This window comes from Coenobita brevimanus, chromosome 40 (assembly GCF_032717465.1).
Source record: "Coenobita brevimanus isolate Jiangsu-jjx chromosome 40, ASM3271746v2, whole genome shotgun sequence".
Lineage (NCBI taxonomy): Eukaryota > Metazoa > Arthropoda > Malacostraca > Decapoda > Coenobitidae > Coenobita > Coenobita brevimanus.
The window spans coordinates 55,442,408-55,458,993 of NC_136993.1; the positions used below are offsets into that span (position 1 = coordinate 55,442,408).

At 40.5% G+C, this 16,586-nt stretch overlaps 1 protein-coding gene across 1 annotated transcript in view; it reads right to left on the reverse strand.

The window, feature by feature from the left end:
* The window catches only part of LOC145397115 (ionotropic receptor 21a-like), a 114,301-nt gene extending 101,887 nt beyond the window's left edge, over window positions 1-12,414 (reverse strand). The window contains exons 1-4 of the mRNA XM_080270316.1: window positions 12,331-12,414; window positions 11,849-12,079; window positions 3,323-3,439; window positions 891-1,123 (exon numbers count right to left, since the gene is read on the reverse strand). Coding sequence (XP_080126442.1) covers window positions 891-1,123; window positions 3,323-3,439; window positions 11,849-12,079; window positions 12,331-12,414 — 665 coding nt within the window. The remainder of the gene's footprint in view (window positions 1-890; window positions 1,124-3,322; window positions 3,440-11,848; window positions 12,080-12,330) is intronic.
* Window positions 12,415-16,586: the final 4,172 nt, after the last annotated feature.

Below are 16,586 nucleotides of genomic sequence, written 5' to 3' on the forward strand. Positions count from 1 at the left end.
TTCCACTTCTATGACGGGCGCGTAGCACTCGCCTAGCAGCAAACTCTCATCCCTTTTCTGTCCAACTCTCTAATGCAAGAGTTAACCGTTACTCCCAGTCCTTCATTTATGCAACAGGTCAGCTCTGGAACTATCTCCCTCTGTCTGTATTTCATGCTAACTATGATCTCCAGTCATTCAAACGCAGTGTCTCCAGGCATCTGGAAATCATCGGATCTTGAATTTGTTTCTCTCTTGTATTTTTTTTTTCTCTTGGAATGGACAATTTTGCGGGCTCGCAGCCTTAGGTTCCTCCTTCCACACATAAAAAAAAAAAGAGAGATGGCAAAGACATGACAGCACTGACATGAAATAACATCATATGAGATGGCGAAGACATGACAGCACTGAAATGAGATGACATTACAACAACACTATGACAATGACTGCAATTGACAACGTGATATTTATTATTGTCTGTGAAGTAGGAGCGTTATTTGCGAGTCACATTTCGCTTTGTCGACGCTTAAAGCACTTTGTACCTGCCTCAGCTTTCATTGGAATAAGTATGGGACCACTGTTTCTCAGTATCAAACATAATACATGTCAGTTGAGAATTTCAGAATGTGAATTAGTGAAAGTGTATCTTCTTTTTCTAGTTGCTATCCCAGTCTACATGATCAAACAATCTGTGTAGACAAAATATCAGTTCCAGCCTCAGTGTGAACACACACTTAGTGACTGTCTCCTGTGAGTGATTCCTACACTGGCCTTAGTGAGCTTCATCCAAATAACGCCGTGTGCAACCTTAAAATTGTTGCTGCAGCGGGGCTCTTAGTCATTTAAGTCCTTTGGAAACACTTACATAATAACCACAGTAATATGTTTTAACTGGAAAATATCATTCATACCCGAAAATATTGTTCGATTCAGATGGAGCCACCACAGCTACACTCATATTTGCAAAGGTGTATTTGGTGGACATGAGTGGCCTCAGCTGCTGCAGTGCTAGGCGAGTGACGATGATGAGCCTTGTGGACCACTGCAGGAGGCGACCCTTGAGGGATGAGTCGGCAAAGGTGGCGAGGAAGGTTGGATCGTCACTGACCAATACCACCGTCACGCACCACGATATCTGCCGCAGCTGACGACATTACTTTGTTAGAGAAGTGCAAACTAACTTCATTAATGATGTCCATGCCCACCACATTTAGAAGTAAATGTAGAAAAGAGGTTGATTTATGCAAAAGTAGGTAACATTATTACAAAATCAACATTCTAAATCTACAGTACCACATACATATTCCAATCATTTACGTAAATCATGTTTAGTTAACATCTATAAACATCTTCACAAATACAGTCAGCCATTTTGAATTACACAAAAAGGTCCCAAGCATATGGAGGTACTTCAGCTTCATCTCGGTAATAGTATGTCATGAATGATAGCATTGCTAGGAACTTAATTCAGCTGACATTAAGCTCTCTGAGCGTCAATGTGAATGTGTAACATCACACACACACACACACACACACACACACACACACACACACACACACACACACACACACACACACACACACACACACACACACACACACACACACACACACACAGATTCAAAATTTGATGCTTGTTTTGGATGAATGGAAACAAAAGATTCATCAAATACACCTTGATACATCTTTTATTAATTTCTTTTAAAAATCAATACATAGTATTACACACTGAAAACTATACCTTGAATCCTTTGCAGGCAGACCATCCGATTCTCGAACTAAAATTGAAATATAAAGTATCTTTGACAATGCCAAATCGCAAGGTTCTGTCATCTGTTCTAACACTCACTTTTCATGGGTAATTTGCTGAAGCATCCTAATAACTTAGCCAAATCAAAACTTATTAGAACATGCAACTCACTTACTCAAACAGTTCATGTCGCCAGAGAACAATGATTAGAGCAGGGTTCTCAACCTGGGGTCCATGGACCCCTGGGAGGTCCATGGATGGGCTTCAGGGGGTCCGTGAAGGTAAGAATAATTGAGAACAATTTAGCGTGATGCAGTCTGGCATCATTAGCTGAAAAAAAAAAAATCGAAGTGTCGTTGACACGACTACCCTTGTCTGGCAAAGCAAGCAATGGGTGCTCTAATTCCGTTTACTACTACATGCCTTAGTAAGTCAGGGTTTCCAGAGGTTGTTTCTATCAAAACGAAAAGTCGAAATCAACTGGATGTCAATGATGACATGTGTGTTGCCTTGTCAAAGACCGCTCCACAATTCCATCTTCTTATTCAAGCCAAACAACAACAACAACAACCTTCTCATTGAAATGAAATTTTGAGCAGAATTAAAGTTTTGTTTTGTTTAATTTGCACAAGTTGGATGTATTTTATTTCTTCATCGAGTTGCCATTAGTTTTTAGATGAAAAAAAAGGGGAAACATAATTCTTTGTAAAGACTGTTTTATACTTTGTGTATGTCATACACTGCTTGAGGTAGTTTTCAATATAATACAGTATATTTATTGCATGCAAAATACTGTTTTTAAGTGATTATGTGCATTTTTGTAGGGAAGGGGTTCATAGCTTTCACCAGATTCTCGAAGGGGTCCGTGACTCAAAAAAGGTTAAGAACCACTGGTTTAGAGTAACAAAATCAACCATCACTCTTTCCACTGTTAAGACATATAAAAATGAAACTCATCCACATATAATTATTAACCAACCTCCCCCCTATGTAGATATTTCAACATTTTTTAACACGTAGATATTTCAACGTTTTTTAACACACAGTGGAATACTTCCAAGAAATATAAACACAAATATTTTTTTTGTCACTGCACAAAGACACTCACCAGAGACCCTTTCGCCACTTTTGCTGCAAGAATAATGTGATGTGTTTAATTGCAGTTCATATGCATAATGTCGCATGGTTCAAGCCAAAATAGTGTTACTATGATTAAAGGAAAAAAAATGCTAAAGCCCCAACGAAAGCTTATGTCTGTAGTCTATAAATATGAATAATAAGTACTGCAAGTAAATCTTAGGTGAACATGAGAGACTGCTTCAGTAAAATGACTATTTTGTTGCTCTATGAAGTATTCATACAGTGCAGAAGGAAACATGGCATTCCCGCCACAACAGTAATGACCTACCTGCTTCAGCAAGAATGTGAGAGTGGCCTACCGCCTCAGCAGTAATATGAGAATGACTTACCCGCCTCAACAGTAATGTGAGAGTGACCTATCCACCTCAGCAGTAATGTGAGAGTGACCTACCTTCCTCAGCAGTAAGACGAAAATGACCTACCCGCCTCAGCAGTAATGTGAGAGTGACCTACCCGGCGAGCCTGCTTGACCATCCGGGAGAGCTGTGCCTGCGTCACGTTAGCGTCCTGACTGTCAACACCCACCTCGAACACACCCACACTTCTTTGCTCTAGCAGCTCAGACACATCCTAAAGACCATCATCATCATCATAATTTTAATCCTACATCTCAGCTTTAATAATTAGTTATTTTTGAGACAGAAACAAAGGTAAACACTGCATAAGCCTTTGAAAACTAACATCATGATCACCGAAACTATTTTTGTTACACCTTGAATGCAAAGCACAGCTTTTAAATTTATGTAAATCAACTGTATCTGTTCTCCTGCAGTTCATTTCTTTTTCATTATAAAGGGTCGAACATGCTTGCATGCACTGGCCTTAGTCACATAATGGTGGTTCTCCAAGTTACTCGTCTCCAGCAACTTCCCTATTTAGTCTAAAATCCTTGTGGCCACACTCTATGGCCTCGTCCTAGATCTTTTTCGGTTTGCCTCTCGCAAAGCCACCCTCAGCATTCACACCTGTCACCCTCTTCACCCAGTTGCCGTTCTCCGTCAACTCTAGGCCTACACGCCAAAACTGTCTCATTCTACCCCTTCTCATCACTATATTAATTATCTGAAATCCGTCCTCCCTGTCGACTCTTAATCCACAGTCCTAACCCCTCCAGGCCTGACATTTAAGGACGCACTACACATCCGTCTTATCATTATCAGATATTTGCGTTTAAGTCTACGATATCTTTTTCTTTTACCCTCCAGGTCTCATTACCGTACATCATTACGCTCTTAACACATGCTGCATACAAGAACCCCTTACTACGGGAGGAGAGTTATCTCTGTTTTTGAGAGGCAACAGCTACCTGAACTACTTCCAACCACTCCTTACCCTAGCCATAGAACTATCTCTAGCCGCACCTATAGCACATAGCATGCCCCACAAATGATAAAATTCCTCCACACACTCAAGAAACATTCAAACAAGGTCAGTCCTTTCCCGGCTCTCTCTCTCTCTCTCTCTCTCTCTCTCTCTCTCTCTCTCTCTCTCTCTCTCTCCCCTGTCCACACCGCACACACACAAATTCAGCATTATTGCACAGCCTGTCTATAATGCCACTATATTTCTTCATTAACCACTTATTTCATGCACTGTAAAAAATGGATTTACTTCCCACGGCCGTATGGCAGCTTCTACATGGCCTCATTCCCTCTAATTTGAGAGTACTGTCAGTAGCCCTAAATATAATTACTTTTGTATTTTCTGCCTTTACTCTCAAACCTTGTACCCAATTCCATATCTGTGCTCCGTAAATCTTTCCTCCGCCTCCCTCTCATTCTCAACTATCAAATGCGATCAAATCCACGTTATCAGTATACAACACTACTCATGGGAATCTAGTTTTGAAACCAAGTGACAGAACTTCAAGCACCATGATCAATAAAAAGGAACTCAAAATTGACCCCTGCTGCACGTCAGCTATCGTGGAAAACTCATCTTTAAACCGTTCTTTCTCGCCTGGTTGTGAACATTCCTGTAGATTGCCATAACCACTCCAACCTGACACTCCTTGATCCCAATTTTTCTCATTCCTCAATTCACCACCAATTTACGCAGTTACTACATCAAAACGACTAATAATATTTACCTTACATAATGATGAAGAAGCAGTGCCCATAGATAATATGAGCAGTGGACACTTTGAATCCAAAGGAAGCAACATTGCATTAAGAACCTGAGGTACTAGATAATGTTGATTTCCATCTGAAATGCAATGAGTAAAATGAGATACTGTATTTGCATTTCCATGTGTTATATTTTATATATATATATATATGATTCGCACTTCCTAAACTTGGATAAATAATTATAATGTAATGTTTCACAGTCAACTCTCAGTGACTTACCAGTGAATAGTGTTGTTTTGGAGGAAGAAGATGTGTAAGCCATTAGAAATGCAGTCATCCATGTGAAATACAAGTATAGCATCCCGGTTGTTATCTGAAAATCAACAATTATTATAATACTCATAATAAAATATGTTTAATTTAAAAAATGGATTCCATGAGATTTAAATAGAATTTACTAGCTTTACGAAACTGTTGAAAATGTTTGTGCTCTTACTAACCCAAAAAGCTAGAGGAAAGAATAAATCCTCAGACCGGGAGCTAATGGCTGCTGAATGGATGAAGATTTTGCTCTTCCTTCCTGCATCGGAAACAACCTCCGCATTATGTTTTACACCACTATACCCTTATCAGACATGTGCATGATTATGATTACTAATCGAAAAATCATAATCCATGGCAGTGTATATGTAATCATAATCAAATCATAATCTTTTGGGGGGAAACTGATATTGACATAATTATATTAAAATAAAATATACCCGTAATCAAAATAAAATTATAATAAAAAATTAATTGTAATAATCAGTTATTAAATATAATTATTGCGATAATTTGTTCATAATGTTCGTGTACAAATATTATGTAGTACGTAAGTTTCTCCATTATACATCAGTCACACACAGTCAACCATGTTCCAGGATAATTGGTAGGCTGCTTGTCTGTACAGTTCTGCCGGTAGGCTGCCTGTCAGTGCAATTCTGCCTTTTTTGAAGCTGGGCATGGCATGCTGGTTACTCCCCTCACTCCTCCACTCCCAGACACTTACTGGGAGAGTAGACGGTTCCGGGACAATTCGCCATCAAGATAATTCACCGTCAGACAATTAGCCGTCAAAAGATGGACAATTCCCGGACAGGACAATTCATACCTAAGACGATTCCCCGCCACTACATTAGCCCTCCACTACCTGTGCATTCCAGCTTCCCCAGCTCCAGTCGTGACTTTCTCAGCTGCAGGAAATGTCTTTTGACCTGATCGCTGCAGACTGACTGATTCCGTTTTAAGGGCTGATGTTTATCAAAATATGAAACAAACACATAAAATTTTGTGATGATATCTTGAGCACTTGCGAAGTTATCGTGCTAACAGAAACACAGACACACACACAGACTGAAAACGATACCAGCTTCGCTATCGCGGCTGGTATTAGCGCATGTTTATTCTAGTGAATGAGGTTCTTGTTTATAAATAATGCAAATTTAATAATAGACGAGTATATACCAGATGTACTGAATAAACTTCAGTAATGTTATTACTAAGAAACCTAATGTGTTTTACTAACAAAATAAACTCAGGTTTGACCTAAGTCAGGATTTATGACAATAAGTATGCTTTTATGCTCCTCTGTCGACTGGTGATCCTCGCTTATTATATATCTTTGTTGGCAAAAGGAAGAAGATTTACTGTTCTTTAATGTCCATAGTACAATTATGTGCAGAATATAGCCTAATATAGGATCTACTGCATCCCCCTTTATTCTATCTATCTATCTATCTATAGCCCGACGCCCTAATCCCGCAAAGGGTGGCCGCAGACAAAACGCCTCCAAGTCACTCTGTCACCCACCATTTGACTACCCTCCCCCCAACTCACCCCCCCCTCCCTCATATACCTCTCAACTCCATCCCTCCACCTCATCCTCGGTCTACCCCTCCCTCTCCCTCCCTCCACCTCACCTACATACACCCTCTTAGTCAGTCTTTCATTCTCCATTCTCTCCACATGTCCAAACCACCTCAGTGTATTTCTCCTAATCTTCTCAACCACATCCACATCTACTCCACAACGTTCCTTCACTTCTTCATTCGTCAACCTGTCCCTCCACGTCACTCCACATGCTCCTCTCAAGTAACTCATTTCCACTGCTCTCACTCTTGACTTGTTCCCCTCTTGCAAGGTCCACGCCTCGCTTCTGCTGGCTATTATTCCGAAGATGACAGAAGCTTCATATTCTGCTGGCTATTATTCCGAAGATGACAGAAGCTTCATATTCTGCTGGCTATTATTCCGAAGATGACAGAAGCTTCATATGTTTTCTCTGCCCGTAAACATAATCGTCCTTGATGTGATCAATCAGGGACGAAGATGAAAAAGTCGCAATTGATGAATATGTAAACTGTTACCCTTGACTGTCTATCCTTGCATGGCGAAGTAATATTGTACATATGTAACTTTAACCTACTATTTTCAGTCTGTAGCAGTATAGTGGCTGCTGGCTTATGATAGCATAAAAATAATGCAGTTAAGGGCATTGACACACTCAGCACTGAAAATTTTCAGCTTGTTTTGTGCTTATTTACATGGTGGTCTGGCTATTGGTAAAAGTTAATACTCTGCAGCTGTACTGAATTATACTCGTATTGCTGGTCACATTCTTATGAATAATAAACAACGCAAGCTTGTCATTAACTCTTGGCCCGTATTCGTCAATAACGTGGCATACTTCTTCATAACTTCCATCGTTCATTCACTCGTTATAATGAAACTTTCAAGTGATTTTACACTGAGTGGCAACCCAGATGGCTTCTAGTAATGCAGGAAACCGCCTATTCCTTTGGATGACAGTCACGAACCGATATGGACGTCCAGCAGCCGCATGGGCATACTCCGACCGGATGGAGCCCTAAAAAGGTTTTCATGTGGGGATGGCTGGGGTTCATTGCTTAATGCTGCTCAGAGCCTAGCGAGGCTGGTCATCCATGCCTTAAACGTTGAAGCTGAGTAGCCTTGCCTCGGTCCCTTTCGGCTCTAATGGAGCAACAAATGATTGTACAATGAATATAAACACTCCATATCACTAATAGTTCGAGTACAAGAAGGCATCCCACATATGTAATGCATTATCAGTAACAATGTGACTATAAACATTAATAATAAGAGAGAAAACATGCTTCACTATTGAACACCTCTGTGTTAAGTGAAACTGTATGTTTGCATGTTCGTTTCTTATACAGTATAACAACAGGAAAGAACATTCGATAATGTGACAGCCAACTGGTCTGAGTGCCAAATATTTGACTTTGCCATGTTACCTTCACATTAAGTGCATTACTCTCAAATCTAAAAACTTCATTATTGCCCAAACTTTAACACTTTCACCAACTTACTCCATATCAGATGGTAAAAGTTTGAGCTAAATTTATTCAGTTGACTAATATATAACTTTCTGAGTGACCATGAACTTTGACAACTGTTTTCAAAATATAGTACCTTTATCATCGTTTTAACTTGAACCATTCCACAAAGTTTAGTAAACGTCGTATAAATTTGACCTTTGACATAATGATTTCATTTAAAACAATATTCACTCTTTTTCCTTTTTTTTGCCGGACCCTCAAAAGGCACAACTAAACTACACAGAAATACATATTTCGCATAGATTTTTTGCCATTAAAAGTAGCAGAATTAGGGAAAGGCAAGAGGAAGAGCGAGAAGCAGTTAATGTGTATGCCCGCAATTGCCTCTACACACACACACACACACACACACACACACACACACACACACACACACACACACACACACACACACACACACACACACACACACACACACACACAGACTGAGAGATTATGGAAATATTCAGGATTTACTTATACACAATACACACCACATTAAGAAAGCTGGACGTCCTAGTTAACATGTCTTTACCGATACTTATTTCCAGTTAAAGTAACTTCATATTTACCCTGTAGAACTTTCTTCTTTCAACGGGTATTGAGAACCTCATATTTTATTCATCCTCGGCATCGTAGCACCAGAACCAAACAGGACAGTTGCTCTTTCTTTCTCTTGCCAGTCTAATGATTTTGACCAAGTCCTTCTGTGGGCATTTTCCATAATTCTTAAGTTTATTTCTCGAGAATGTCCCGTGTTACCAGTAGCTGATAATTTTTTTTTTTTTTTTTTTGCTCTCTCTCTCTCAGGTACAAAGTTTTAAGTATTGAAAAAAAAAATATATATATATATATATATATATCGTGCAAAACGGACGATGAAATAATGAAAACACTACAGACAGTGTACCGACGACAGCATTATCGCACATGTAGGACTAGACTGTAGCACCTTCAAGTAGGGTAATATTCCCAAGGTGGATGGAAAGCTGATGACAGGGAGAGCTGGAGCTCCCCTTTCATCAGCCCTCGGTACTAGTTCCTGACAATCTCCCCTTTGTTTAACTTTTTCAGTGTTTCAGTAACACAGAGAATAGGCCAGCATGCTCTCCAGTACATGTTTCTCTATCTGTCAACATCAAACTACATGCACAGTGCAGACTACACTTCCTTTTCAAATTTTCAGAAAAAAAAAAGAAAATGGCGTCTAATATTGTAGCCTTGGAGTCCCCCGGGGGTGGGGGACCATCCACCCCTCTCCCTGTGACGCTCAACCAGCTGCCTGGAACCACTGTCTGACTAACTTCTTCATCTCTGCATACTCGCAACCTTTCCTCTAACTTTCTGTGTTGAGCACCACCTCTCCTCCTCTAAACTTCAACTTCTTTTCTTAACTGAGACTCAGCTGTCTGAAGCAACTGATAGCAAACCCTTTTCTGTATCCTTCTACTTTATACTCATTTCGCAGCCAAAGATGGGTGTTATGTATATGTACACAACGACTTACCTTGCTCTAGTGTTCCTGAACATGATTTTTCTGAACTTTCTGCCCTCTGGCTTTGGTTTTCCTGTCATTTCCTGACTATATATATCTGTGATGTTTACTTATCCCCTAATTCTACTATGAAAAATTCTTCGCCTGTCTTACTACTACGATGGAACGCATCCTATCCCTTTCTCCTCCTCTGAAATCTCCATTTTAGGAGATTTCAACGTTCACCACCAATTTTGGCTCTCCTCTCCTTTCACTGATCCACCTGGTGAACAAGCCTATATCTTTTCTATCCTTAATGACCTAGAGCAGCTTGTACTGCACCCTACCCGTAACCCAGACTACCTTGGAGTTCCAACATACTTGACTTCTTCCTTACAACTTATCCCTCTGCTTACACTGTTAATCTTTCCTCTCTGTTGGGCTCCTCCAATCACAACCTTATTACCTTAACCTGTCCTATCGCTCCAGTACGGCCTGTGGACCCTCCAAACAGACGTCGGTTGTGGCACTTTGGAACTGCTGATTGGGGAGGCCCACAGGGAGTACTTCTTTTATTTTCCCTGGCATGATAATTGCTTCCATGGCAGGAAGCCATGTGAGTGTGCCTCACACATTACGGATGATATTCTTTCGGGCATGGAAGCATACACTCCTTTCCCATATCCTTTCTCTAATTCAAGAAGGTCTTTGTTTAATCATCCTTGTTCTAATACAGTCGACTACAAGAAGAGGGCCTATAAAAGGTACCAGAGCCAACCCACCTCTGAATCACATAATTTTTATGTTTCTGCCCGGAATCGTGCTGTCTGTTCTTCGCTCTGCTAAAAATATTTTCATCTACGTCTACTAAATGCTCTCAATTCTCCAACTCAAACTCTTCCTGATCCTTCTGGCACCTCGCCAAAAACCTTTCTAACAACTTTACCTAATCATCCTTCCCTCCTCGTTTCTACTCTGATGGCACAGTAGCTATATCTTCTACTGATAAGGCAGATCTCTTCATTCTTGTCAAAGTATCAGTGCCAAATAGAGCTAGAATTGCTCAGATGGTGATAGAAACATGAAACTTGGCACAAATGTCATTCACAACATGCCTTACAATTTCAGGGGTGGGGCCAATCAAAAATTAATAGCCTTGGCAACAGTTGCTAGGCAACATTTTCACCTTAGTGTCTATGTATGCCTATATATTATAACCAGATGAAGTTCTATTATCTCAAACACTGTCATAAGGCAATTAATACACAAAAATATGAACTAGAATGCCATGTTTGAAAATTATAAAAGCAAATTTATTATTTTTTCAATTATGTGGCAATGTAACTACCACTAATGAAGAAATCGAGTTATCCTTAGATATAGCCCTCTTAGGTTTAATGCTGCAATTATCTTGTGTATGAAAAATGATGTGTCAGATTATTGTTTTTCAATATGAATAACACTTTAGTACATCCATGACTGTGGTGTGAAAACCACTTTACAGTTCTTAAAATTCACGAGTACCAGGGATCAAGAATTGTCACAGTCCCCTTTGCAAATACAATTGACAGTGCATTTGAGATTCGCCCTTATGCACTGGCAGTCTATGCACCTGGATCTACATCTGCACTGCGGCAGCTCCGGGCATGATGCACTGGCCTGAGGCAGTGTGGTCCACAGGGGTGTCCACTGCTCTGGGAATGTCCATCCCCAGTCTGCAGGGGAGGGTAACTGACGATGTGGCCTTGTAACATGACCTCAATAGTGACCACCTTGCAGTACTGCCCGCAGTACGTTTTGTCGTAGGGCAGCCTTACTAGGAGGAAGAGCTGACATTTGATGCCCGTTGTGTCTGAACATGAGCTTTCTGACTTCATTAATTGACGTACAGGTTGCTGTCCTATCATACAGCAAGATTGTAAAGTACTCCAAGGATGCATATACTTCTGGTATATCCTCTGCTGCACTGTGCATTTCATGGAATATGTCTGAATTCCTCATGTGTCTCCCACACCTTCCAAGCTGTCTTCTTTCCCACTTGAGCAAAGTGAGAAACGGTGTCGCATCCTGTCAATGCATGAAATATAGGTAGTGATCGAGACTTCCTTGGTCCTAGAGCCACTGATATCTCATGAGCAGAGATATACCGGAAGTCTTTTCCAGTGCCAAATGCCGCCCAGAGCTCAACATGCCCTAGTTCCTGAACTGTTGATACTGCCAGAACCACCACATCTGTGTCCACAGTGCGGACTAGGATTTTCACAAACCCCTGTTTAACAGCATCAGCCACATGAACATCATCCTAGAATCTACGTAGGTAGTGGTGTCTCTCGCTCTTTGTTATGATAAACCTTTGGTGTCTTCACTTCTTCTCTGTGTCTTTTGAGGGCGTTGAACACGAACAGCTGAGAAATGGTACGCACTGGCTGACTAATGTTTCTGTCATGTGTTTGCTGTTATGTTAGAGCCATTGATCAGCATAGTGACTAGTGACAAAAGTGACTTTGGCACTGATTGTACCTGACTATCCTGGTTAAATGACCCAGAGAATGTAACCTTGTGTGCCAAAATGTCTTTCCTGATTGTTTGTGCAGTTTCGGTCATCATTACACTCACTTCATGTCGATCAGGCTCATACCCCTGTCTCAGCACTGTGGCTACATAATCAGACAAAAAAAGAAACACATCTCGTCCTTCATTGTAAGCTCTCATATCAGGAATGTGTGAGTATCCGGTGAGTACTATTCACTTTAGTGACATCTACTCCTAGCTGGGCAAGCCTTTGCTTGTATAACTTTGATAGATCTGCCAGCCTGAACACTTTTACATTCTCCTCCTCCCTTTGTTCCTCAATGTAGCATATAAGCTCTGCTAGAGCTATGCCTTTACATGTTAGGTCATTAGAATCACAAGAGGCATCTTTATCTTGTGCATGTTTTTTTGCGGGCCTTCTTGTACAAATTTGCAAGACATCTAGCATGGTATTTTGCTTCTAATGCTATGAGATCACCTGTGCTCAAAAACTCCAACAGTTCTTCATCTTGGAGATCACGAGCTAATCATCGCACATGACTGTCTAAATTAAATGTGCTTACGTCACGTAGCTTATCATTTGTTTCAGGTTTAGAACAATGGAAATATATGCGGCCATTTGTATCTTTAGATATACTGTAGTTGTATCTCCATCACCACCACCTACACAACTGCGTGTGAAAATGCGTTTGGAAGTCCCATCCTCAGTCCCAACACGTTTCCTCTTTCTTTCTTTGACTCGATTTAGTTTTGTTGTTTTAAACATCTGATTGCAGGACTTATGCCATTTCGCATTTTGTTTCAGAAAGGTGGCTTCTATGTCATCGCCATGGTCCAAGCATGAGATATCGAATTTTCATGGGCAAGGCATTAAGTTCATGAAATTGTTTCAAGTTCTCAGCTAATGCTCTGTACTGGTGTTGGATTGACCAGTGTTTCTTTAGCGTCTAATTTACACAGAATACATTTTGTCCAGTCTATTTTTGGGCAGCTTTTGGGGTTTTATTTTCCATTTTAGACAGTTAGTTCTCACAAGCAAAATATAACAACCACCACCAACTACTGTAGCAACTTCACTGTATAGCAATGCATGCAGGATCTGAAAAAAAAAAAAAAAAAAGTAAATTAATTTATAATATCATGCTATCCATATACCTACATCATGCAAGCAGCAAATAACTGAGGTTATCAAGCACACTAGATTTACAGATATCAACTCAATATTATCTGAAGAACTGCTGCAAAAATTGCTCGGATAATTATTTTTCTCACAACACAAGTAATATATGGGACAAGAATGGATAAAAATATAATTTTTAACCTATCCAAAGTTAAAGGCAAGACAGAACAACAAAAAGAATTTATTTTTCAAAAGATAAATCAAATATTGTAATTTTTATAACTGGTAACCAAGGAAAATGTGTTGCCTAGCAACCATTGCTATGGCAGTTACATTTTTATATTGGCCCCACCCTTGAAATTGTTAGGCATGATGTGAAGGACATTTGTGCCAAGTTTCATGCTTGTATCACAATCCGAGCAATTTTTGCACTTTCTCTTCCAGTTCCACCGTAGATGATTCCAGTGCTGTTCCTTCATCACTTCTACCCTCTGACTTCCTCATGGCTGACATTAAAATTTCTTCAGCAGATATATTTTCTGCCATCGCTGGCCTCAGTACTAACAAGGCATATAGGCCTGATGGAGTCCCTCCTCTTGTCCTCAAGAACTGTTTCTGTGCATACACCCTGCCTAGGTAAACTCTTTTACCTTTGTCTGTCAACCTGTACTTTTCCTTCTTGCTGGAAGTTTGCTCTCATTCAGCCAGTCCCAAAGAAGGGTCACCATTCCCAACCCTCTGTCGTCCAATTGCTTTTTTCGAGTCTATTCTTAACAGAAATATTTTAAAGCAACTCTCCTATCACAACGTTCTTTCTGATCGTCAGTATGGGTTCCATCAGGGACTCTCCACTGGCGATCTTGTCACCTACCTTTCAGACTCCTGGCCATCCTCCTTTTGGGACTTTGGCGAAAACTTTGCCATTGTACTTGACATCTCAAAGGCTTTCGGTCGAGTAGGGCATAAATCTTTAATTTCCAAACTGCCCTCCTACGTTTTCTATCCTTCTATCTATGCCTTCATCTATAGCTTTCTTGCTGGTTGTTCTATAGCTGCAGTTGTAGACGGTCACTCTTCTTCTCCTCGATCTATCTACATTGGTGTTCCTCAGGGCTCTGTCGTATCACTAACTCTTCATTTATTCTTAAATGACCTTCTAAGCTGTACGTTTAACCCTATACACTCATATGCTGACAATTCCACCCTTCACCTTTCCATTTTGTTCCCGCAACGTCTATCTCAGCAGTTCAACAATCAACGAATGAGGATATGGCACACCTAATGTCTAACTTGATTCGTATCACTGACTGGGGTAAAGGTAATCTTGTTGTTTTTAATGCATCAAAGACTCGGTTCTTACACCTATCAACCCGACAAAATCATTCACAGGAATACCCACTGATGTTTAATAACATTCAGCTTAATCCTGTGTCATCTTTGAACATGCATGGGGTTTCATTCCCTCAGGACGTTCTTGGAATGATCATAATATCTTGTAAAATCTGCATCCAAGAGATTGGGTGTTCTAAGCGACTCCGCACCTTCTTTACCCCTGCACAGCTGTTGATTCTCTACGCGGGCTTTATTTGCCCCTGTGTAGAGTACAACTCTCATGTGTGGGGAGGCTTTCCATATAGAGCTCTTCTTAATAGGGTGGAGTCAAAGGTTTTTCATCTCATTAACTCTCATCCTCTTACTAATTCCCTTCAACCTCTGTCTCTTCACAACACTGTTGCATCATTATCTCTTCTCTATCGTTACTTCAGTGGTCACTGCTCCTCTGAACTGTCTGCTTCCATCCCTCCACCTCTACGACGGGAGCGTAGCACATGTCTAGCAACAAACTCTCATCCCTTAAGCTGTCCAACTCTCTAATGCAAGAGTTAACCGTTACCTGTAGTCCTTCATTTATGCGACAGGTCAGCTCTGGAACTGTCTCCTTCTGTCTGTATTTCCTACTTCCTCTGATCTCCAGTCTTTCAAACGCAGTGTGCCCAGGTATCTTGAAATGAACAGATGTTGAATTTGTCTCTCATTTGTATTTTTTTTTTTTTTTTCTTGGAAGGAATGTTTGCAGGCTCCAGGTCTTTGATTACTTCTTTCTTGCATAAAAAAAAAAGTAGAGTGAAAGAAGAGTTCTGATCAACTGTGGAAGAGTGCATGGAAAAGTTTGAAAGGAATGAGAGAGTGCTTTTATTGGAGATATGAATGGAAAAGTAGGGAATGTGAAGATGGATGGAGTAGTTGGTGAGTGGGGTGTGCCTGCAGATGATGGAATGGAGGGTGTGCCTGCAGATGATGGAATGGAATGGCTATGCTCTGGTGGACGTTTGTGCCAGGAGGGAGTTGGTGATAGCCAATACCGTCTTCAGACACAAAATGATCCACAGGTATACGTGGTGAGTGATGAGAAGTGTGGGTAGTGAACTGAATGAACGGAAGGCAGTGATTGATTATGTGTGTGTGGATGATAAAATGAAAAGTTGTGGAATGGGTGCAAGAGCATATAGAGTTTGGGGAGTGGATTTTCTTATCACCACTTGGTGGTAGTGAAAGTCAAGGTTGAAATGAATTGGAAGAATAGAAGAAAGGAAGGACAGGAGGAAGTAGTTCTCACAAGGAGGGTGGAAAGGTTACAAGAGTATGGAAAAAAGGCAGAATATGAGAGGGAAGTATAGGAGCGACTGGGTAAATATAATTTGGAACAGATGGGGGACGTGGAAGGTGTGTGCAAGATATTCACATAAGAAATCTGTGCAACATGTGCGGTTGTGTTTAATATGTGATGTGGCGAGTGGGGTGCAAGGAACATGATGGAATGAAGAGGTGGGACAGATTGTGACACAAAAGAATAAAGCATATAATAAGTGGATGAAAAACGGGTGTTGAGGAAGTTAAGAGACAGAAGAGAGAGTTTTGGTAGAGTGGAAGAGAGAGGCGAATAGATTAGGAAGAAAGAGAAAGAAGAAACTGAATGTGGAATTTGAAAGGAATTTGGGTGTAAAGCAGAGGGACTGTAAGAAAATGGTCTAGAAAGAGGTAAAGAAAGTTAGACAGGGTGTTAAAGAAGTTAGTTAAGGAGTGCAAGATAAAAATGGCAGATTACTTGTGGAGAAGAGAGAAA